This window comes from Cetorhinus maximus, chromosome 6 (assembly GCF_964194155.1).
Source record: "Cetorhinus maximus chromosome 6, sCetMax3.hap1.1, whole genome shotgun sequence".
In the NCBI taxonomy this organism is placed as follows: domain Eukaryota; kingdom Metazoa; phylum Chordata; class Chondrichthyes; order Lamniformes; family Cetorhinidae; genus Cetorhinus; species Cetorhinus maximus.
Window position 1 is genome coordinate 76,832,831 of NC_135884.1, and position 24,703 is coordinate 76,857,533.

The following is a 24,703-nucleotide window of genomic DNA, read 5'->3' on the forward strand; positions in this document are numbered from 1 at the left end:
CATCCCGCTTGCAATAAAGCCCAGTGTTCTATTTATCTTCCCAATTACTTGCAGTACCTGCATGTTAACTTTTTGTTTCATGTATGAGGACACCTACCCAAATCCCTCTGTACCGCAGCCTTCTCTAGTCTGTCTCCATTTAAATATTTCACTTTTCTATTCTTGCTCAACCTCAAATACGAACATACAAATTAGGAGCAGGAGTAGGCCACTTAGCCCCTTGAGCCTGTTCCGCGATCATGGCTGATCTGATTTCAACCTCAACTGCACATCCCGCCTACCCCCGATAACGTTTCACCCCCTTGCTTATCAAGAATCTATCTACCTCTGCCTTAAAAGTATTCAAAGACTCCCCCTTCCTCAAAAGGCAGTGGAAGCAGCCCAAAAGACTCGGCACCCTCTGAGAGAAAAAAATTCTCCTCATCTCTGTACTAAATGGACTACCTCTTATTTTCAAACAGTGACCTCTAGTTCTAGATTTTCCGACAAGAGTAAACATCCTTCCCACATCAACCCTGTCAAGACCCCTCAAGATCTTGTATGTTTCAATCAAGTCACCTCTTACTCTTCTAAACTCCAGCAGAGTACAAGCCTAGCCTGTCCGATCTTTCCTCATAGAAGAACCCACCCATTCCTGGTATTAGCCTGGTAAACCTTCTCTGAACTGCTTCCAACACATTTACATCCTTCCTTAAATAAGGAGACCAATTCTGTACACAGTACCCTAGATGTGGTCTCATCAATGCCTTGTACAACTGAAGCATAACTTCTCTACTTTTGTATTCAGTTCCCTTGCAATAAACAGTAACAATAGCTTTCCTAATTATTGTTGTACCTGCATACTAATCTTCTGCAATTCAGGCATGAGGATACCCAGATCCCTCTGCATCACAGTGCTCTGCAATCTCTCGCCATTTAGATAATGCTTCTTTTTTATTCTTCCTGACAAAATGGATAATTTCACATTTTCCCATTATACTCCATTTGCCAGATCTTTGCCCATTCACTTAACATATCTAAATCCCCTTGTCCCCTTTACAGCTTACTTTCCTACCTATCTTTGTGTTATCAGTAAATTTAGCAACCATGCCTTTGGTCCCTTCAGCCAAGTCATTTATATGAAATGTAAAAAGTTGAGGCCCCAGCACTGATCCCTGTGGCACACCACTTGTTACACCTTGCCAACCAGAAAATGATCCATTTATGCCTACTGTCTGCTTCCTATTAGCTAGCCAATCTTCTATCCATACCAACGTGATACCCCCTACGCCATGAGCTTTTATTTTCCACAATAACCTTTGATGTAGCACTTTATCAAATGCCTTCTTGAAATCTAAGTACAGTATACCTCCTTTATCCACAGTGCATGTTAATTCTTCAAAGAACTCCAATAAACTGGTTAGACATGATTTCCCCCTCTCAAAACCATGTTGACTCTGCATGATTGACTTGGATTTTTATAACTGCCCTGCTATAACATCTTTAATCGCTTCTAACATTTTCCCCATGACAGATGTTAAGCTAACTGGCTTGTAGTTTCCTGCTTTCTGTCTCCCTTTTTGAATAAAGGGAGTTACATTCAGTATTTTACAATCTAATGGAACCTTTCCTGAATCTAGGTAATTTTGGAAAATTAAAACCAATGTATCAACTATCTCACTAGCCACTAGGTAGGATGAAACCAGCAAAAATAAAGAAAAAAAAATGGAGGCAGAGGTTATGATGTAAAATTGTTGAATTTGATGTTGAGTCTAGAAGTTTGTAGGGTGCCAAGTCATAAGATGAGGTGCTGTTCCTTGACCGTGTGTTGAGCTTCATTGGAACACTGAAAGGTCAAAGTGGAAGCAAGGTGGAGAATTGAAATGACTCTGACAGGAAGCTCATGATCATGCTTTCAGACTGAATGGAGGTGATCTGTAAAGGTGGTCACTCAGTCTGTGTTTGGCCTCCTCAGTGTAGAGGAGACCAAATTGTGAGCAGTGAATACAGAAACTAATTTGAAAGAAATACAAGTAAATTGGTTTCTCTTGGAAAGAGTGTTTGAGAATTGGATGGTGAGGAGAAGGTGTTGTATCTCCTGTTCCTGCATGGAAAGGTGTTGTAGGAAAGGGAAGGGGGTGTTTGGGGTGACAGGAGTGGACCGGAGTGGGGATGGAATAGTCCTTTTGGAATGCTGAAAGGGTAGGATGGAAAAATGTGTTTGGTGGTGAAATAATGCTGGAGGTAGTGGAAATGGTGAAAGACAATTGGTTGAATATGGAGGCTGGTGGAATGGAAAGTGTGGACAAGGGGAACCATGTCATGATTCTGAGAGGGACAAGAAAGGGTGAGTTGGAATAAGCAGGTCATTTTCATGGTAGGCTGTAACCGGTAAGGTACCGCAAGGATTAGTACTTGGAACCCAGCTATTTATATTGTAGATCAATGACTTAATGAGGGCCTGAGTGATGCACTTAATCTTGCTGACAATACAAAGTTAAGTGCGGAAGTAAGATGTGAGGAAGATGCAAGGAGGCTGCAAAGTAATTTAGATTGGTTAAGTGATTGGGCAAGAACATGTATAAACAAAGGTGACCTTGCTAGTGCTCGAGACTGTCTCGCAGCACTTAAGAGGGCTTAACTCTGGGAATTTGGTAAGTGAGGTGTTGTTGTTCTGACCTTTCATAAAAAAGGAATGGTCCCAAAGAGGGAGCTGGAGAGGGTGAAACCTGAGGGCTGAAGCCCAGAGGCATTAACTAGGTAACAGGTAGGTGATTGGTTGTTGAGTTTTAAGTTTCTTCTCTCTAAATGGGGGCAGTAGTTTGAACGGGTTCTTGGGAGAGATGAATATTGCCTTAAATCTATAACTTAACCATTTAAGCTAGGTGATATAACTACAGATAGTTGTTAAGTGATATTTCTAAGCCTAATTAAATAAAGCACATAAAGATGATGGAGCCAGTGATGTGTTGCAGCTGGAGCATGTGGGAGCAGGTGGACACCAGTGTGATCCACAGCAACCTCATCTGCATTAAGTGAATGAAGCTCCAGGAAGTTCAACTCAAAGTTGATGAGCTGGGGTCCAAGTTTCTGAAACTGCGATGCATGAGAGAGGGGGGAAGCTATCTGGGCACTTAGTTTTAGATTTATTACCTTTCTGATTCTGCTTTTCAACTTAGCCCCTAGCTGCTCATACTCCCTCAGTAGAACCTTTCTTAATCCTAACTATGTTGTTGGTACTCATGTGGTCCATGACCCCTTGTGTTAGATTCTTCAGCTTTGGTCCGTGGTCAGGGGCAAGGAGGGTGTGACTGTAAGAGAGGCAGGTATGGGAATCCAGAAGGCAGTAATGGAGGAGGCTGAGACGTTGCAGCTGTCCAACAAGTTTGATGTTCTTGCAGCTTGTGTGGATGAGAGCAGGGACTGCAGGGAGGATTAGCAAAGTGACCAGGGCACCATGGTGTAGGAAACCTTTCAAGTGGGGGGAGTAAAAAGAAATGTAGTAGGGGATAGGTACTGTCCCCATATCCAAGAGCGAGAGTTCTGAAGACTGTTTTGGCTGCTGGGTGCCAAGGTTAGGGATGTCTTGGGGCTGGAAAGGAACATGGGAGTGGGAGGATCCAATTGTCATGGTCCACATGGGTACCACGACATAGGTAGGATTAAGACAGAAGTTCTTCTGAGGGAGTTTGAGCAGCTAGGGGCTAAGTTGAAAAGCAGAATCAGAAAGGTAATAATCTCTGTTTACTACCTGAGCCATGAGAAACTTGGCACAGGCTAGGTAATATCAAGAAGGTGTGGCTGAAAGATTAGTGCTGGAGAAATGGATTTTAATTCCTGGGGCACTGGCACCAGTAATTGAGAAGGCAAATGGAATGTTAACCTTTATTGTAAGAGGGATGGAATATAAAAATAGGGAAGCCTTTATACAACTGTAAAGGGTATTGGTGAGACTGCACCTAGAGTACTGTGTACCGTTTTGGTCTCCTTATTTAAGGAGGGATATACTTGCCTTGGAAGCAGTTCAGAGAAGGTTCACAATACTGATTCCTGGGATGAAGGGGTTGTCTTATGAGGAAAGGTTGAGCAGGTTGGAGCCTTGGCATTTAGACGAATGAAGGGTGATCTTATTGAAACAAATAAGATTCTAAGAGAACTTGAAAGGATGTTTCCCCTTGTGGAAGAATCTAGAACTCTGAGACACTATTTCAAAAGAAGGGGTCTCCTACTTAAGACTGAGATGAGGAATTCCTTCTCTCATGGGTCATTAGTGTTTTGAATTCTCTTTGCTAGAGAGCAATGGAAGCTGTGTCATTGAATATGATCAGCCATGATGCATTTGATTGACGCAGCACGCTCAATCGGCTGAATGGCCCACTCCAACTCCAATCTCTTACGACATTATGATCTAATGACAGTTGGAATATAATGTAGGAAAAATAGCAAGTCAGAATATTTTCTAGAAGTTGAGAATCTGGGATTTTTTTAATGTAATCGTTCACGGGATTTGTGCACCGCTGGCTGGGCCAGCATTTATTGTCCATTCCCAATTGCCCTTGGAGGTGGCGGAAAGCTGCCATCTTGAACTACTGCAGTCCATGTGGTTTAGGCCCAGCCACAGTGCTGTTAGGAAGGGAGTTCCAGGATTTTGATCCAGTTACTGAATATAGTTCCAAGTCAGGATGGTGAGTGGCTTGGAGGGGACCTTGCAGGTGGTGGTGTTCCCATGCACCTGATGCCCTTTACCACCTAGAAGGACAAGGGTGCTGGTTTTCAAGGAGCAGTGCATCATGTGGATGGTGCATATTGCTGCCACTGTGCATTTATGGTGGAGGGAGTGAATGTTTAAGATGGTGAATGAAGTGCTAATCAAGGAGAGGCTGCTCTGTCCTGAATGGTTTCAAGCTTCTTGAGTATTGTTGTAGCTGCACTCATCCAGGCAAGTGGAGAGTATTCCATCACACTCCTTGTAGATGGTGGACAGGCTTTGGGGAGTCAGGAGGTGAGTGACTCACCACAGGATTCCCAGCTCCTGACCTGCTCTTGAAGCCACAGTATTTTTGTGGCTGGTCCAGTTCAGTTTCTGGTCTGTGGTAACTCCCAGGATGAGTGTACTTGTCGACGAAGAATAGAAAATTAATATACAGGTGCAGCAAGCGATTAGGAAAGCAAACATTGTTAGCTTTTATTACAAAGGTGTTGGAGTATGAGTACAGAAAAAAATACAATGTTATAGGGCCTTGGTAAGACTACAGCTAGAGTACTGTGTACAATTTTGGTGTCCTTACCTAAGGAGGGGCATACTAGCCTTGGAGGAAATGTTGATTTTAACTTTCTGATTCCTGGAATGAGATGATTGAAGAGAGATTGGAACTGAGGCCTATAATTCTCTGGAGTTTACAAGACTGAGAGGTGTTCTCATTGAAATATAGAGAACTCTTAAGGGTAGCTGCTGGGAAGATGCTTCCCCTGTCCTGGGGAGTCTGGGACTCGGGTTCTTTTTGTTAAATTGATTTACGGGGTGTGGGCTTTGCTGCCTAGGCCAGCATTTATTGCCCATCCCTAGTTGCCCTTGAGAAGGTGGTGGTGAGCTGCCTTCTTGAACTGCTGCAGTCCATGTGGTGTAGGTACACCCACAGTGCTGTTAGGAAGGGAGTTCCAGGATTTTGACCCAGTGACAGTGAAGGAACGGCGATATATTTCCAAGTCAGGATGGTGGTGTTCCCATGTATCTGCTGCCCTTGTCCTTCTAGGTGGTAGTGGTCGTGGGTTTGGAAGGTGCTGTCTAAGGAGCCTTGGTGAATTCCTGCAGTGCATCTTGTAGATGGTACCCACTGCTGCTACTGTGCATCGGTGATGGAGGGAGCTTGTGGATGTGGTGCCAATCAAGCGGGCTGCTTTGTCCTGGATGGTGTTGAGCTTCTTGAGTGTTATTGGAGCTGCACTCATCCAGGCAAGTGGGGAGTATTCCAACACACTCCTGACTTGTGCCTTGTAGATGGTGGATAGGCTTTGGGGAGTCCGGAGATGAGTTACTCGATGCAGGATTCCTAGCCTCTGACCTGCTGTTGTGGATACAGTATTTATATGGCTCATCCAGTTCAGCTTCTGGTCAAAGGTTGACCATTTAGGACTGAGATGAGGAGAGTTTTCTTCACTTAGAGTTTTGAATCTTTGAAATTCTCTGCCCAAAAGTTTAGTCATTGAGCATTTTCAAAGCATAGATCAATAGATTCTAGTCAATATATATAGCGCCTTTAACGTAGTTAAACATTTCTAAGGCATTCCCTAGAGTCCAACTCTACCTCAGGGACTGGTTGAAGCAAAGAATATAGAAGCATTTAAGAGGAAAACAGACAAGCATATGAGGGAAGAACGTTAATGCACATGGTAGAAATTTAGTGCTTAAAAGAAGTTGAATGATCAGATTTTACCACATTATCCATGTCTTAATCATTGATTTTACCTCTTCTGGAATGCTAGTACAGTTTTTAGACTCCTTACATTGTAGAAATAAACTCATAAGAACATAGAGGAGACCATTCAGCCCATTGTGCCTGTGTCAGCTCTTTTGTAGAGCTTTTCCCCCTTCTCTTTCCTCACAGCCCTGTGTGTTTTTCTCATCTAGTATTTATCCAATTCCCCTTTCAATGTTGACGGAGAAGAGCAAAGTTGACGTTTCGAGTCCTCATGACCCGTCAACAGAACTAAGTAGAAATAGGAAAGGGGTGAAATATAAGCTGGTTTAAGGGGGGGGTGGAAAGGTGGGGCAGGGGGGGTTGTTGGGACAAGCAAGCAGTGATAGGAGGAGATAACCAAAAGATGTCACAGACATAAGAACAAAGAGGTGTTGAAGGTGGTGATATTATCTAAAAGAATGTGCTAATTAAGAGTGGAGAGCAGGACAAGCAAGGTGGGGTGGGGTGAAATAAACCATGGGTGGAATACATTTAAAAATAATGGAAATACGTGGGAAAAGAAAAATCTATATAAATTATTGGAAAAAACAAAAGGGAAGGGGAAGAAATGGAAAGGGGGTGGGGATGGAGGAGGGAGTTCAAGATCTAAAGTTGTTGAACTCAATATTCAGTCCGGAAGGCTGTAAAGTGCCTAGTGGGAAGATGGGGTGCTGTTCCTCCAGTTTGCGTTGAGCTTCACTGGAACAATGCAGCAAGCCAAGGACAGACATGTGGGCAAGAGAGCAGGGTGGAGTGTTAAAATGGCAAGCGACAGGGAGGTCTGGGTGATGCTTGCGGACAGACCGAAGGTGTTCTGCAAAGCGGTCACCCAGTCTGCGTTTGGTCTCTCCAATGTAGAGGAAACCGCATTGGGAGCAACGAATGCAGTAGACTAAGTTGGGGGAAATGCAAGTGAAATGCTGCTTCACTTGAAAGGAGTGTTTGGGCCCTTAGACGGTGAGGAGAGAGGAAGTGAAGGGGCAGGTGTTGCATATTTTGCGTTTGCATGGGGAGGTGCCATAGGTGGGGGTTGAGGAGTAGGGGGTGATGGAGGAGTGAACCAGGGTGTCACGGAGGGAATGATCCCTACGGAATGCCACCAGGGGGGGTGAAGGAAAGATGTGTTTGGTGGTGGCATCATGCTGGAGTTGGCGGAAATGGCGGAGGATGATCCTTTGAATGCGGAGGCTGGTGGGGTGATAAGTGAGGACAAGGGGGACCCTATGATGTTTCTGGGAGGGAGGAGAAGGCGTGAGGGCGGATGCGCGGGAGATGGGCCGGACACGGTTGAGGGCCCTGTCAACGACCGTGGTGGAAAACCTTGGTTAAGGAAGGAGGAGGACATGTCAGAGGAACTGTTTTTGAAGGTAGTATCATCAGAACAGATGCGACGGAGGCGAAGGAACTGAGAGAATGGGATGGTGTCCTTACAGGAAACGGGGTGTGAGGAGCTGTAGTTCGATGTAGCTACTGATGCTTGGCCCCAGAGGCAAATGCTGAGGGGGGCGTCTGGGGGCAAGTGCTGGCCAGCCTCGGAGGCGATCGTGGGGGAATCGGTCAAGTGCTGCCCTGGCGCTACATTCCATGCACAGGCAATCAAGGTAGCTGGCAAGGTAAGTGAGGGAAGTGGTCACGCATAAGGGACACCTGTATAAACTGACCATGTCTTTACAACTGAGGCAGATCAGGCGCAGCCACAGTGATATGATTGGGGTCAGGCTCCTAGCCTGCCCGCCTATGCAAGCAAAGTGGAGGCACCAAAAGGCCACTAAGTGCTCCAGACTTAGCCCACCCCCAGCGCCCCCCAGCATCGACTTCGAGTCCACCACCACTTTATTGGACCGTGGAGCAGTTGGACTGTACATGTTATACAATCTCCTCGCCAACGCCGGCCATGTAGCAGTCACTGCTGGAGGCGCTCACAGTCCCTTGCAATCTCAGCATCCTGGTTTGGACCAGTGTCCCCCAAGTCGCAGGTTGACAGGGCAACCATACAGTACACTCATCTCTGGCCGTCCGAGGGGTGACCAGCATTCTCCGGGAAGCATTAAGGAGCGGTCACACAGGGCCAGGAAAGGTGCTAAGTACAGCCATGATAACCACACGTCTCTTTCATGTTGCAGGAGGACCACATCAAGATCATGGATCCTGGTGACCTAGCTGCATGCCTGATGGCCTACAGAGACCGTAGAAGACGGAGGAGAGAGTGACTGAGGCACCTGGCTGCACAAAGGCAGGAGCAGCAACCTCATGAGGAAGGGGCAGCAGGGGCTCCCGCGCACACTGCCCAGGAGCGACAGTGAGCTGTGGCTGGTCGGCGCCTAACGACACCCAGGGTCTGTAGATGCCACCTGCCAATCCTGCAGATGACTGAGAACCAGTGTTACCAATGACTGTGCATGTCTAGGGACCTGGTGGCTCTCATCTGCCACTTACTGAAGGATTTGGTGCCAAGGGGACATGGGCATCCACTGCCAGTGGCTGTGAAAGTGACCACGGCGCTCAATTTCTATGACAGTGGCTCCTTTCAGGACTCCATAGGTGACCTCACCATCCGCCACCCACAAATGCATCCAAGAGGTCACGGATGCCATCTTCTCCATGGAACACAACTTTGTTCATTTCGCCCGGGACCGGGACAGCCAGGATGCAAGGGCCATTGGATTCGCCCTGATCTCGGGATTCCCACAGGTGCAGGGTGCGATTGACTGCACTCAAGTGGTGCTCAGGTCTCCATCGCTACACTCAGTGGACTTCACCAACGGCAAGGGCTTCCACTCACTAAACGTGCAGCTGGTGTGCGACCACCAGGTACACATCCTGCAGGCATGCGCACGGTTTCCAGGGAGTGTGCATGACGCCTACATCCTGAGTCACTCATGGATCCCTGCAGTCTTCCAGGGTCCACAGAGGCTGCAGGGTTGGCTCCTTGGGGACAGGGGCTACCCCAATAGGCCGTGGCTGATGACACCCATGCGGTGGCCTCAGGCTGCAGCAGAGCAACGCTGTAATGAGGCTCATGCAGCAGCTCGCAACTTGGTGGAGTGGATCATCGGGATGCTGAAGATGCGGTTCCGGTGCCTGGACCGTTCTGGTAAAGCCCTGCAATACAGTCCGCAGAGGGTGTCACACATCGTCATCGTCTGCTGCGCCCTTTACAACCTGGCGCTGCAACGGGGTGAGGAGCTGGCTGAGGAGGAGATGGAGGAGCTGCACTTCTCCGATGAGGAGGACACCGATGGGGATGGGGATGAGGGTGAGGGGGTCCTCAGTGGTGCCGATGACGGGGTGAGGCTTTTGCACTGGCTAAACAAGGCAGGCGCGCTCGGGAGGCCCTCATAGCTGCCAGATTTGTGGAGGATGATGATAACATGCAGTGAGGAGACCCCATAGATCCTCAGAACGCAGTTGTGAATGTTTGTCTCCCAGTCTGGTTTATTGCAGCGTGAATATCCTCTGTGAGAATGCTCCTGTCATGGAGATGCAGTGGAGGCCGAATAGTCACTCGATTGCAGGAGGATGATGACAACATGCAGTGAGGACACTCTATAGATCTTCACATAGCCTCTGAGAATGTCTGACTCCTGTCTGGCTGAGAACAACTTGCTTATGCTCTGTGATCAGGGCCATCTCAGAGATGCGGCCATGAAACTTTAGATGCATCTGATGTTGTGTCCGCCTTCAGCACCTCAGCCCTTCAGGAGCTGGTGCACAGCATCACTGGTCACAGATGCTGGTGTGATGGGGGCCAGCCCCACCTTAAAGGTGCTGAGAGCACACAGAGTATGAGAGAACTCTGTGGTGCCTGCCCACTACGTTCTGGCAGCAATGACCAGCACTGCCGAGGTGCAGGCATCAATAATGTTTCCAGGGAGTGTGAGGCTGGACCATCACTGTGGTCTGGAGGCTGCACAGAGCACAGGGAAGAGACCCTGGACTTGAGACACCTGCCTTTTATCTTGTGCAGAAAGGTTTCACATATGGGTATGAAGAACACTGTTCATCAGAACAAAGAGCTACAGACAGGGAGACATTCTTAGGAGTTTATTGACAAAAGTGAACAGTATGTACAAGTGACCAACACCCATGCCCAGGCTGTGCAATTACTTTTACCTAACTTTCCTAACCCTGTCTTGGTGCTCCCTGGACATTCGCAGCAGAGGTGGAGGCAGCCTGCTCACTGTGACGCTCTGTCTGTGATGAATTTGGCAGGTGTCCCTTGGAGAGCCGAGACCTGGAGGGCCCGGGCCTGCTTTTGGGGTCCTGCTGTGTGGCAGTGGCATCCTCCTTGACCTGTGGAGTTGGACCTGTGGAGGTCACAGGAAGAGGGGATTCGGATGGGCCGGTCACTCCCAGAGTCACCTGGGTGGATGGCCCCGGAGCGTTCACCTGCTGATCCTCCTCCCTATGGGTGCCCGAGAGCCCCTGGCTGACACCTTGAGGGGAAGGGGTAGCTGGAGTGAGATCGAGCTGCCTAGCACCCCTCTTGCGTACACATTGTTGGAGGCCAACAATAGCATCAGCGATGGAGTTAAGCCTGCACAGTAGTGCAGGAGGGACATCCTGGACCAAGGTCTCCATGGCAGCCGCCATCCTGTCAGTGTTGACCTTGGTGCATTGCACTATCGGCGCTATCACCTCAGCCTGAGGATGGACCGACTCCTCCATCATGCCTTACAATCTGAGGAGTGCAGAGGACATCCCTTCCTGATGTTCCCGAGCTTGCCTTTGCAGCTCCAGCAACTGTGACATGACCGAGTCCAGAGGTCCATCATCTGACTCAGACTCAGCAACCTTTTGGCCTCTAGCAGTCCTCTGAGTGCCGGGGACCTGGGAAGTCCCTGCCTCCACCTGCTGTGGGTCACACAGTGCGATATGCTCGTCAGATTGTGATCCCAAGGCTACTCTAAAGCTAGGTCCCACTGAGGTGTGTGTCTCTGCACTGCTGGAGGGTGTGGGTGAGCGTTGTGATGGGATGGTTGGCATGATGGCAGGTGGGTGAATGAGAGCCCACCCGCCATGGAAACGGCGTGTTTCGTGGGAGTGAATAAATAATGAGGTGGGCTCGGGATGATACAGTGTGAAAACCCACCATTTTCACCATTTTACCCGCCCGCTTCCGCTCTTAGTGCAATTCTGGGAAAATTCCGCCCAACATTTCAGATGTCAAAATTGAGATCATGTTTTTTTAATTCATTCTTGGGATGGAAGTGTCGCTGGCAAGACCTTCATTTATTACACATCCTAAGTTTCCCTTGAGAAGGTGAGTGATGAGCTGCCTTCTTGAGCTGCTGCTGACTGTGGTAATTGTGCTTCCACAGTGCTGATAAGTAAGGAGTTCCAAGATTTTAACTGCAATGATGAAGAATTGGTGCTGTGTATCCATCTTGAGATGTTGTGTGACTTGGAGGTGATGGTGTTCCTCTGTGCTTGGTGCCTTTTTTCTAAGTAGAGGAGATCATGGGTTTGGAGAGCACTATTGAGGAAATCTTTGTAAGTTGCTGCAGTACATCCTTTTGGTCAGGGATCCTCAACCTAGGGTCCGTGGGAAGGGGCCAGTTGAAAACAGCTAGAGACTGTGTGTAGAATGTGGGCCTTGTGCAATCCACTTGAGCAGCTAACTGGATTCAAACACCATGACCATTCAATTCAGTTACAGACTGGGAATTGAATTTCGCTGCTCACACAGGCACAAGAAGACTCTCAACTGCAACTCAATAGTGCATGGTTCACTGGAGCCCCTCGCCCAAGCCCCAATTATTCGTGCCACACGTCAGCCCAAGCCTGCATGAAGCCCAAGTGTTGTTGCATGTGGGCACAGACTGCTTCAGTCCGTAAACAATTGTGAATGGACCTGAACACAGTAAATGATTAGCAAACATTCTCACTTCTGACATTATGTAGATCATCAATGAATCAGATAAAGATGGTTAGGCCAAGGACACTGCCCTGAGGAACTCTTGCAATGCCCAGGGGCTGAGATGATTGTTCTCTATCAACTGTTTTTCTATTTGTGAGGTATGACTGCAGCCGGTAGAGAGTTTCTCACCTGATCCTCATTGACATCAGTTTTACAAGGACCCTGGGGTAATCCATTCAGTTAAACGCTACCTTGATGTCAAGGGTAGTCACTCAATTCAACTAGAATGTAAGAGGTCAGGAGTCGAGTCGTTCTGGCAGAATCCAAACGGAGCATCGGTGAGCAAATTATTGCTGAGTAAATGCCAATTGTTAGCACTGTTGATGACCCCTTTTATCACTTTGCTAATGATTGAGAGTAGGCTGATAAGATTGGCTGGATTGGGTTTGTTCTGTTTTCTATGGACAGGACTTAACCTGGGCAATTTTCAAATAGCTGGGTAGATGCTTGGCTAGGGGTGCGACAAGTTCTGGAGCACAAGTTGTACGCATTGCAGCTGACGTGTTGGCTATGCCCAGGAAGCTCAGGCATTTCCTGATAACACATGTTACAACCGGTCCCTGGGCGAGTTTCCCCCAAATTGTTATCCCAGGGATGAACTGGCTCCCCTTCTTTATTCAACCCCCTTGGTTGGTCGCAACAAGATTAATTTAAAAATGATCCCTTCCCTTGTGGATCCTTTTTCCCAGTCCAAATGTATTTATGTTTTAAAAGGAGCCAATTTCACCAGGCTGTCTTGAGTCAAAGAGTGAGTTTATTAGTTACTAAACGTGATAAAAAAAAATAAAAACGCAACACACGCACACACATTAGAAATGAGAAGTGAGTCCAGAAATAAAGTTTTTAAAAAGGTATTCTAATCAGTCTTATGGCTTGTTCGTGAGGAGGAGATGGTGAAATGGTGCAGCTGTTAAGTTGGATGATTCCGGTAGAGCAGACTTTGCCAGTTGAGCAGCGGGTTTGGAGATTCTTGGTTCTGCAGGTTAGCTGAAAGGAGTTGTCCTGTTTCCTTTTTGACTGTGGCTTTGCTGACTTGTGACTTGCTTCCAGCAATTGAAGAGACAGGACTTTTTTTACCTGCGAGCACAGGGATGCCTAGTTGATGTTCTTCAGCTGTGATCTTCACAGCACAGCATTGCACACCAGGCCTGGAACACCAAAGCTAGCACACAGAGATCAGGGTTGCAGTTGGTTTTTTAACCCCTTTTCTTGTGTATTCTTTTGCCCAGATCTGCTTTCTTTTCAACTCGTATCATGTCCACAGTCTGGCATATAACTCGTCGGAGATGTTTTCTGCTGAGATGGTAATCAGCCTTCATTATCTCCACAACCACAGATTACAGTTCAGTTTTTTGCATTGCATCTCTTCCTTTGAAGTGTCACTGTCTGATGTAGGCCTTGACACCTTTTTAGGTACAACATTCCATTCTCTGGACTAGTTGGTCAAGTGTAATCCACATAGGAAATTTCCAGCAAGTGGTTACTTTATAGTCTCAGCCAGCTTTTGCTTGTTTGTCCTTCTTAAAAGTTCAAAATGCCCGTAAGTAATTCGGGGCTATGACCCATGGTCGTGGTACTTCCCCAACATGACAAATGAAATTAGATTCATTATCATTTCATGAGAAAACGAGAAAAAAAGTTAAGTATAAGGCAGTAAACACACACATACTTGCACACTCTCACATTCCTAGCCTTGATCAATATTATCTTTTCAGTTCTAACCTGGTCTCAAAGTTCTGGACACAGTGTCAGCAATCACATTTGATTTCCCGGCAATGTGGGTGATTTTTAGGTGGTATGGTTGGAGAAACAAACTCCAACGGAAAAACCTGGCATTCTGTGTCTTAAATTTTTCCACAAAGGTTAACGGGTTGTGGTCTGTATAGACTGTGGTCCCTCTGTATACATTTTGGACATATATCTAAGTGTATATGAGAGCCAGCAATAAACCAAGGTTTCTTTCTCGACTGTGGAATACCATTTCTGATACTTGTTTAGTTTTTAGGAGAAGTACCCAATTGGTCTCTCCAGCCCTGATTCTCTTCCTGGAGGAGGACAGCCCCTACCCCAATGTCACTTGCATCGATAGCTATTTTAAATGTTTGGTTAAAGTTCAGAGCTGCAAGCACAGGCTCGCCTATTAAAATGGCTTTCAGCCTTTCGAAAGCTGCCTGGCCTATCCCAGATCTACTTTCTGTAATAGATCTGTCAGAGGGGTGGCTACTGTCATAAAGTTTGGGACAAACTTGCGGTAGAACCCACACAACCCCAAGAACCTCATGATTTTCTGTTTCGTTGTGGGAATGGGGAACTGGGCAACTGCTTGTACCCTTGCAGCCCTAAACAGTACTTGTCCTTGACCCACTGTGTCCTAGATAGGTCACCTGAGCCTTAGCGAACTTGCTCTTTGTGAGATTGACCACTAGGTCAGCTGACTACTTACTGGAAGAGGGCTTCCAATTGCTCTCAGTGAGTTTCTCAGGTGTCGATGTACACTAGGAGGTCATCTCAGTCACTACACAATTGGATAAGCTAGCCACTACCTGGTTCATCAACCTTTGAAAGGTGGCTGGGACATTTTGGAGTCCAAATGGCATGATTCGACACTGGTGTAACCCATTTGGAGTTACGAAGGCAGAGATTTCCCTCATGTGGGTGGTCAAGGGAACCTGTCAGTATCCCTTGAGTAAATCTATCTTTGTAATGTAGGCTGCATTACCTATTGATGCAGTCTTCCAGCCAGGGTATTGGGTAGGATTCTGCTCTGGTCACTGCAGGTTGTCAATGCAGGCCCTTGTGGAGCTGTCCAGCTTGGGCGTGAGCGCAACTGGGGAGCTCCAGCTACATCTGCAAGGCTCTATTCATTGGTGCTCCAGCTTGTAGTTCATCTCCTCCCGGACCTGGGCCAGCTTCTCTGCGCCTAGAAAATAAGGATGTTGCCTTATGGGAGGGGCCTCTCCCACATCCACATCATGTTGAGCTAGTTTGGTGGAGCTTGGCTTGTCTCTGCATAAACCTTTAAACGCAGTGAGCAGCCTCGTCAGGTCTGCTCGCTGTTCTGTACTTAGGTGGGTGAGTAAGGAGTCTGAGTTTGCTAGTATCTCTGTGTTGGTCAGCTGGGTAATAGGGGGTTTAATGTGGGCCTCACCCATGTCTCCCTCCAATTCATCCCCACTGCTGTCCTCATCCCCTAGGTTGGTGGCAATGGGTCAGACCTGCTTGTCCCCTTCTCAGCTGTGATATTGCTTTATCATGTTGACATGACACAGCCTTTGCTTCTTCCCACGATCTGTGGTCTCAATCAGATAGTTTACTTCCCTGAGCTTCTTTGCTACTCTGTACAGGCCACTGAACCAGGCTTTTAAGGGTTCACCTGGTATTGGTAGGAGCACTAACACACAGTCTCCAGGCTGAAAGGTTCGGGCCCTGGCACGTTTGTCTGTCTGTTTCTTCATAGCTGTCTGGGAGATTTTCAAGTGTTATCTGGCCACAGCACAGGTTCTCATGAGATACTTACTCCTTCTGTTCTAAAAACCTCTCCTTGGTTAGTTTCAGAGGCCCTCCCACTTGGTAAATTAATTAAAAAGGAATAAAATTGGCGGACCCATTGTTCACCACCAGGGACTTGCCCAAAAGAAAACCTCGCCCTTTACCCCAGTTAAGGGGGTGGGTACTTGTGGCAGTATGCCCTAATTATTGTTTTTAGGGTCTGGTGGTACCGTTCTAGCACTTTCTGGTCATGCCTTTTCCCAGCAGTAGAGTTTGGCTGGCCCCTGTATCCCTCAGTAGCACTACAGGCTTACTCGCCTCACCCTGGAGAAATGTGGGCACTCTTCCTTAGGATACAAAATCCTTGCAACTCTCAGGGATTTGTTTAACCTCATCCGCACTCTCGGGAGTGCCCCTACAGGGATTCAGAGCCATAGCCTGGTCTACCATGCTGTCTGACTGACTCCCATTCTCTGTACGTGCTCCGATAAATCCCACTGGTTTTTTCCCATAACCTCCAGCAATTTGCCCAGAGGTGCCCTACCTTCCGGCAGTTAAAATACACAGGCTTCTTGGCCTCACTTTTCATCTCAGCACCATGCTTTCTGTCCTGTGGAAGGCTTCCAGCATTTCCCTCTCCCATGGGTGCTCAGTTTTCTATCACTCTCTGCACCTCTATCCTTTCCAGTTGGTTGGGCGTGACTGGGGGAGGGTCTCTTCTGGGACAAGGGTTTGTGGATCAGCTCACAATTGTCAGCCAGTGTGGCTGCCTGCCTGGCCCCTGTAAGCCCCCTGCCCCTCTAGGTGTGTTCTTTATTGGGAAGGTTTTAAACTCCTCAAGGAGAATTATTTCACGGAGGTTTTCGTTAGTAGCTTCTGTTTTAAGTGCCCGCACCCATTGGTCAAAAGCAAGTTGCTTCAGCCTTTCAAATTCCAGGTCCTTCTGGGTCAGGCTGTTTCGTGAGGGTATGGAGTTTCTGAAGATGCGTCTCTGGCACTAACTGGTACGCACTTAAAATAGCCCCTTATACTGCCTCATAGTCAGTGACACTTCCCTCAGGCAAGAGGGAGTAAACCTCGTGAGCTTTCCCTGAAAGTTTACTCTGCAGTAGTAGGGACCAGTGTTGGACTGGCCACTTTAACTGCTGTGCTAACTGCTCGATAGAAATGAAGAAGGCTTCCACCTCTGCCTCCTCAAGCTTAGCGATTAAATGAACAAACCAGATTGCTTCAGCCCTTAAGTCTGAGCTAGTGGTGTGTTCAAGGGACACAGGACTCCTGCCCCTCAGCTCGAGCTGTTTTAGTTTAAACTCCCTTTCCTTCTCACTGTCCTGAACTTCTAATTTCAGCTGCTTGAATTTTAACCTCTCTACTGCTCCTCTATCCATTTCATCGTCCTCAATTTCCATCCCTAGACCATTGCCCTCCCCTTTTAAGATTTCAGGTTTTCTGGCTTTCGCGTGAAATCCTAACCCTAAGCGCCTCACAAAATCCTCTAATTATTCAAGGGACAGAACTTTTAAATCCTCAAAAGTGACTTCCCCTAATTCTCTTATGATGCACTGGCATCAAATGTGGACATTTCTACACTTTTTAGTGAAACAGACACAAGAACGCTTTCTCTTGCAGTTTTTAAAATTGGTTTCAAAGGAATAATTTACTTTCCCCACTCTAATTCGTTCATTTCAGTTGTGGGAACAATTCCGGCACTGAGCCCCCAATTTGTTATGACTGGTCCCAGGGCAAGGATCCCCCAGATTGTTATGCTGCCGGGCGAGGGGGGATGAACTGGCTCCTTTTCTTTATTCAACCCCTCGGTTGGTCACAACAAGGTTAATTTAAAAATGATCCCTTCCCTCATGGATACCTTTTCCCAGTCCAAATGCATTTATGTTTTAAAAGGCGCCAATTTAATCAGGCTGTCCTGAGTTAAAGAAAGAGTAAGTTTATTAGTTACTAAAATGTAAGGAAAAGAAACGCAACACATACATACAGCTTAGAAATGAGAGGTGAATCCAGAAATAAAAGTTTAAAGAAAGGTATACGAATCATTCTTTTGGCTTGTCTGTGAGGGGCAGATGTGGCCGTTAAGTTGGGTGATCCTGGTAGAGCAGACTTTGCCAGTTGAGCAGATAGTTTGGAGATTCTTGGTTCTGCAGGTTAGTTGAAAGGAGTTGTCCTGTTTACTTTTTGACTGTGGCTTTGCTGACTTGCTTCTAGCTATCAGAGAGAGAGCACCTTTTACCTGCAGGTGCAGGGATGCTTGGTTGATGTTCTTCAGCTGTGACCCTCACAGCACACCATCGCACACCAAGAACATCAAAACTAGTACGCACAACTAGGGTTGCAGTTGGCTTTTTAACCCCTCGTGCATTCCTGGAAGGGGAAAAAAACATGTCTTTGCCCAGATCTGCTTTCTTTCAGCTCGCATCATGTCCACAGTCTGGCATATAACTTGTCGGAGATGTTTTCTGCTGAGATGGTAATCAGCCTTCATTATCTCCACAAACACAGATTACAGTTCAGTTTTTTGGCATTGCATCTCTTCCTTTGAAGTGTCTCTGTCTGATGTAGGCCTTGACACCTTTTTAGGTGCAACATTCCATTCTCTGGACTAGTTGGTGAAATGTAATCCCCAAAAGAATTTTCCAGCAAATGACTACTTTACAGTCTTGGCCAGCTTTTGCTTATGTCGTTTTTTTAAAAAACACGTCTTTCCTATAAGTTCAATATGTCCGTAAGTAATTCGGGGATATGATCCGTGGTCATGACGCACATGAACTGAATTGAATTGGCTGAAGTCACGTGAGGGCCTCTGGAAGAGGCCAACAAGGAACGTACACCTGGCACTTAGGCAGAAAATGGCTGTAAGTGCTTTAGCCTTGTCTTTTGCACTGATGTGCTGGGTTCCACCATTACTGAGGATGGGAATATTCTTGGAGCCTCCTGCTAACCATTAGTTCCATAATTGTCCACCAGCATTGCAACTGGGTGTGGCTGGACTGAGTTTTAATAGTTTTGTTATTGTTATTAGTTTAATAGTTTTATTAAATTCACTTTCATTTCCCATTAAAATTGTTCACATTTTGCTGCTGTCAGTACAGTAAGTGGTTTGGTTCAGTACTGCTGTATATTAAGAGGGTTGGTTTCTTTGCTAGAATAAACAGATTTAATTTCAGTCATAATCTGTCCATTAATCATAAACTGTACATCAGTTATAATGTATATTTGCGTTTGATCACCACAAAAACTCAAACTCTTTCTATTGTTTCCAAGTCAAATCAACAGGATCTTGTTCTGCAGTCGATTGACCGAGCAATTGAAGCTATTCATAACGCGGCAATCAAAACTGGTGGGAAGTATAACCTGCAGCAGCGTGAAGTTTTACAGTAAGTCTTTTACAGCAGCCAGGTGTGTATCTCACTAATAGCAGAGGGTGTGTGTGTGTGTGTGATTAACAGCCGTGGGGGGTAATTCAGGTGTGTGTGTGAATGTCACTAATTCAGGTGTGTGTGTGCATGTCACTAATTCAGGTGTGTGTGTGCATGTCACTAATTCAGGTGTGTGTGTGTGTGAATGTCACTAATTCACGTGTGTGTGTGCATGTCACTAATTCAGGTGTGTGTGTGCATGTCACTAATTCAGGTGTGTGTGTGCATGTCATTAATTCAGGTGTGTGTGTGCATGTCACTAATTCAGGGATGGTGCGTGTGTGTATGCCACCAATTCAGGGATGGTGCGTGTGTGTATGTCACTAATTCAGGGATGGTGCGTGTGTGTATGTCACTAATTCAGGGGTGGGTGTGTGTGTGTATGTCACTAATTCAGGGGCGGGTGTGCGTGTGTATGTCACTAATTCAGGTGCGTGTGTGCATGTGTATGTCACTAATTCAGGTGCGTGTGTGTATGTCACTAATTCAGGTGTGTGTGTATGTCACTAATTCAGGTGTGTGTGTATGTCACTAATTCAGGCGTGTGTGTATGTCACTAATTCAGGCGTGTGTGTATGTCACTAATTCAGGCGTGTGTGTATGTCACTAATTCAGGCGTGTGTGTGTATGTCACTAATTCAGGTGTGTGTGTGTATGTCACTAATTCAGGTGTGTGTGTGTATGTCACTAATTCAGGTGTGCGTGTGCATGTCACTAATTCAGGTGTGCGTGTGCATGTCACTAATTCAGGTGTGCGTGTGCATGTCACTAATTCAGATCTGCGTGTGTATGTCACTAATTCAGGTGGGTGTGCATGTGAATGTCACTAATTCAGGTGGTTGTGTGTATGTCACTAATTCAGGTGTGGGTGTGCATGTGAATGTCACTAATTCAGGTGGTTGTGTGTATGTCACTAATTCAGGTGTGCATGTGTATGTCACTAATTCAGGGGTGGGTGTGCATGTGTATGTCACTAATTCAGGGGTGGGTGTGCGTGTGTATGTCACTCATTTGAGGGTGGGTGTGTATGTGTGTCACTCGGGGGTGTGTGCGTGTGTGTGTGTCACTCGGGGGTGTGTGCGTGTGTGTGTGTCACTCGGGGGTGTGTGCGTGTGTGTGTGTCACTCGGTGTGTGCGTGTGTGTGTGTCACTCGGGGGTGTGTGCGTGTGTGTGTGTCACTCGGGGGTGTGTGCGCGTGTGTGTGTCACTCGGGGGTGTGTGCGCGTGTGTGTGTCACTCGGGGGTGTGTGCGTGTGTGTGTGTCACTCGGGGGGGTGTGTGCGTGTCACTCGGGGGTGTGTGCGTGTCACTCGGGGGTATGTGTGCGTGTCACTCGGGGGTGTGTGCGTGTCACTCGGGGGTGTGTGCGTGTCACTCGGGGGTGTGTGCGTGTCACTCGGGGGTGTGTGCGTGTCACTCGGGGGTGTGTGCGTGTCACTCGGGGATGTGTGCGTGTGTGTGTGTGTCACTCGGGGGTGTGTGCGTGTGTGTGTGTGTCACTCGGGGGTGTGCGCGTGTGTGTGTGTGTCACTCGGGGGTGTGTGCGTGTGTGTGTGTCACTCGGGGGTGTGTGCGTGTGTGTGTGTCACTCGGGGGCGTGTGTGTGTGTCACTCGGGGGCGTGTGTGTGTGTCACTCGGGGGCGTGTGTGTGTGTCACTCGGGGGCGTGTGTGTGTGTCACTTGGGGGTGTGTGCGCGTGTGTGTGTGTCACTCGGGGGTGTGTGCGCGTGTGTGTGTGTCACTCGGGGGTGTGTGCGCGTGTGTGTGTGTCACTCGGGGGCGTGTGTGTGTGTCACTCGGGGGCGTGTGAGTGTGTGTGTGTCACTCGGGGGCGTGTGCGTGTGTGTGTGTCACTCGGGGGCGTGTGCGTGTGTGTGTGTCACTCGGGGGCGTGTGCGTGTGTGTGTGTCACTCGGGGGCGTGTGCGTGTGTGTGTGTCACTCGGGGGCGTGTGCGTGTGTGTGTGTCACTCGGGGGCGTGTGCGTGTGTGTGTGTCACTCGGGGGTGTGTGCGCGTGTGTGTGTCACTCGGGGGTGTGTGCGCGTGTGTGTGTCACTCGGGGGTGTGTGCGTGTCACTCGGGGATGTGTGCGTGTGTGTGTGTCACTCGGGGGTGTGTGCGTGTCACTCGGGGATGTGTGCGTGTGTGTGTGTGTCACTCGGGGGTGTGTGCGTGTGTGTGTGTGTGTCACTCGGGGGTGTGTGCGTGTGTGTGTGTGTGTCACTCGGGGGTGTGTGCGTGTGTGTGTGTCACTCGGGGGCGTGTGTGTGTGTCACTCGGGGGCGTGTGTGTGTGTCACTCGGGGGCGTGTGTGTGTGTCACTCGGGGGCGTGTGTGTGTGTCACTCGGGGGCGTGTGTGTGTGTCACTCGGGGGCGTGTGTGTGTGTCATTTGGGGGTGTGTGCGCGCGTGTGTGTGTCACTCGGGGGTGTGTGTGTGTGTCACTCGGGGGCGTGTGTGTGTGTCACTCGGGGGCGTGTGTGTGTGTCACTCGGGGGCGTGTGTGTGTGTCACTCGGGGGCGTGTGTGCGTGTCACTCGGGGGCGTGTGTGCGTGTCACTCGGGGGCGTGTGTGCGTGTCACTCGGGGGCGTGTGTGCGTGTCACTCGGGGGCGTGTGTGCGTGTCACTCGGGGGCGTGTGTGCGTGTCACTCGGGGGCGTGTGTGCGTGTCACTCAGGGGTGTGTGCGTGTCACTCGGGGGTGTGTGCGTGTGTGTGTGTCACTCGGGGGTGTGTGCGCGTGTGTGTGTGTCACTCGGGGGTCTGTGCGCGTGTGTGTGTGTCACTCGGGGGTCTGTGCGCGTGTGTGTGTGTGTCACTCGGGGGTCTGTGCGCGTGTGTGTGTGTCATTCGGGGGTGTGTGCGCGTGTGTGTGCGTGTCACTCGGGGACGTGTGTGCGTGTCACTCGGGGGTGTGTGCGTGTCACTCGGGGGTGTGTGCGTGTGTGTGTCACTCGGGGGTGTGTGCATGTGTGTGTGTGTCACTCGGGGGTGTGTGCGTGTGTGTGTGTCACTCGGGGGCGTGTGTGTGTGTCACTCGGGGGTGTGTGCGCGTGTGTGTGTGTGTCACTCGGGGGTGTGTGCGCGTGTGTGTGTGTCACTCGGGGGTGTGTGCGCGTGTGTGTGTGTCACTCGGGGGTGTGTGCGCGTGTGTGTGTGTCACTCGGGGGTGTGTGCGCGTGTGTGTGTGTCACTCGGGGGCGTGTGTGTGTGTCACTCGGGGGCGTGTGTGTGTGTCACTCGGGGGCGTGTGTGTGTGTCACTCGGGGGCATGTGCGTGTGTGTGTGTCACTCGGGGGCATGTGCGTGTGTGTGTGTCACTCGGGGGCGTGTGCGTGTGTGTGTGTCACTCGGGGGCGTGTGCGTGTGTGTGTGTCACTCATTCAGGAGCGTGCGTGTGTGTATGTCGCTCATTCAGGTGTGTGTGTGTGTGTCTCTGTGTGTGTATGCCACTAATTCTGGTACCGGTGTATGTTACTAACAGTTGTGTCTGTGTATGTCATTAACAAGTGTGTGTGTATGTCACTAATAGTCAGGTGTGTCTGTATGTGTATGTCACTAACAGTCAAGTGTGTGTATGTGAGAGTGTGTGCGTGTTTGTCGCTAACAGTCAGAGGAGCGTGTGTGTATCTCACAGTCTTGTGTGTCACTAAAATCCATGTATTCATGTATGCATTTGGCACTAACAGGTGTGTGTTTGTCACTGACAATCAGGGGTACATGTGTGTGAACCTCACAGAGGTGTGTGTGTATCTCATAGGTGTGTGTGTGTCACTAACATCCATGTTTTTGTGTGTGTGTCACTAGCAACCATGTGTTCATGTGTGTGTCACTAACAACCACGTGTTCATGTGTGTTTTTGTCACTAGCAGTCGTGCACGTGCATGTGACTAACAGTCAAGTATATGTCACTAATAGCCGGGTGTGTGTGTGGTTTCAGGGACTGCACCCTGATTACCCCAGGAGTCAGCAGATCATCAGAACCATCAGTCACAACCAGTCTGAGAACCAGACTCTGAAACTAGCTGTAAGTCATCAAGCAGCCAAAGTACTTAACCTGTTCCAGTTTTAAAGCTCACCTGAGGACCAACCTCCTAGATATTCGACTACAAGAATCCTCATAACTTGTTGTTCACCCTTTGTTTTACAAGATCCTCATTTCTTCAACTTTAAAGCATTGAATCCATTCAAGAAACCACAGGCCGGTCCCTGTGGGAGACCAGAAATTATAAATCAGGGACTGAATTAACTATAACCTGGCACTGCAAGTTGATAAAATAGTTTAAAAGAAACTATCAGTTGCTTAGGTTTATAAATAGGAAAATGAATTTTAAGAGCAAAGAGATCATGCTAGATATTTTTGAGTCCTCAGTTAAAGTAAGATGGACAATTCTGGAAAGATCAAGAAAGATGTAAAAGTCTTAGGGTATGGAGGTGATTCACCAGGATGTTAACTGAGATGAGGGATTTCAGGTATGAGAAGAGGTTTGAAAAGTTAAGGCTGTTCTCTTTGAATGAGAGGTTAAGATATGGCCTAATGGAGATTTTCAAGATGAAGAGAGGTGTTTTGACAGAGTAGATAGCAAAAAAATTATTCTCTCTGGTGATAGTTTGATGACAACAGGTCAGATTTGAAACCAAACAGGAGATATTTTCTTTGTTATTCTTTCTGAAGTTGAATATCTGTTCTTTCCCCATAAGGAAGCTGATACACCATCGAAAGGACACAGTTGCTCGAAAAAGTCAGACACTAAGCCAACAGAAAGGCTTTGTTGAAAATCAACTGGAGATACCACACCAGCCAGACAGAATGAGCAAGATCACGCCTGATCCAACACTAAACCTGTCAGATGCAGCCCCCCCAGATGGCGATGTTTACCAGGTACCACGGATGTAAAGAATAGAGGAAGCAAATATTAATACTTGTTACTTTCTTTGACTGTGTATTTGCTTTTGAGGCATTGTGGATTGGGTTTGTTTAAGGTTCATTTTGTTACATAAAGGTCCATGTTAACAGAAAGACAGTGACTTCATTATGAATGAAATGGATATGCAGTGAACACCAGCATGTGTTCAAGATTTGCAAAAGATCAGGAAATCAAACATTAACTCCTTCGATCCAGACAAAGATGAGGATCACTGAGAGTGAGGCTGGGGGGAGGGGGGCAGGTATGCTGGCTGCACCAAAGACTCTGTGGCTGACCTCTGGAGAAAATCCAAATGGTACATGAACAGTCTTCACAGCATTACACTGGAACCCATCAAAGCTGAAAATTTCAGATGGACCATTATTTAACTTGTGATGCAGTATTGAAATCTGCAAACCATAGAATGGTTACAGCAGAGAAGGCGGCCATTTGGCCAGTTACGTCTGTACTGGCTCTGAGCAAAGGCATATCACCTAGTCCCACTCCCTTGTCTT

The 24,703-nt window shown here is 47.9% G+C and overlaps 1 protein-coding gene across 3 annotated transcripts in view; it reads left to right on the top strand.

Annotated features, from left to right (window-relative positions):
- The window catches only part of nckipsd (NCK interacting protein with SH3 domain), a 179,350-nt gene that overhangs the window by 90,803 nt on the left and 63,844 nt on the right, over positions 1 to 24,703 (top strand). For all 3 annotated transcript variants that reach the window (XM_078543876.1, XM_078543877.1, XM_078543879.1), the window contains exons 2-3: positions 19,123 to 19,235; positions 23,983 to 24,163. In XM_078543876.1, coding sequence (XP_078400002.1) covers positions 19,123 to 19,235; positions 23,983 to 24,163 — 294 coding nt within the window. The remainder of the gene's footprint in view (positions 1 to 19,122; positions 19,236 to 23,982; positions 24,164 to 24,703) is intronic.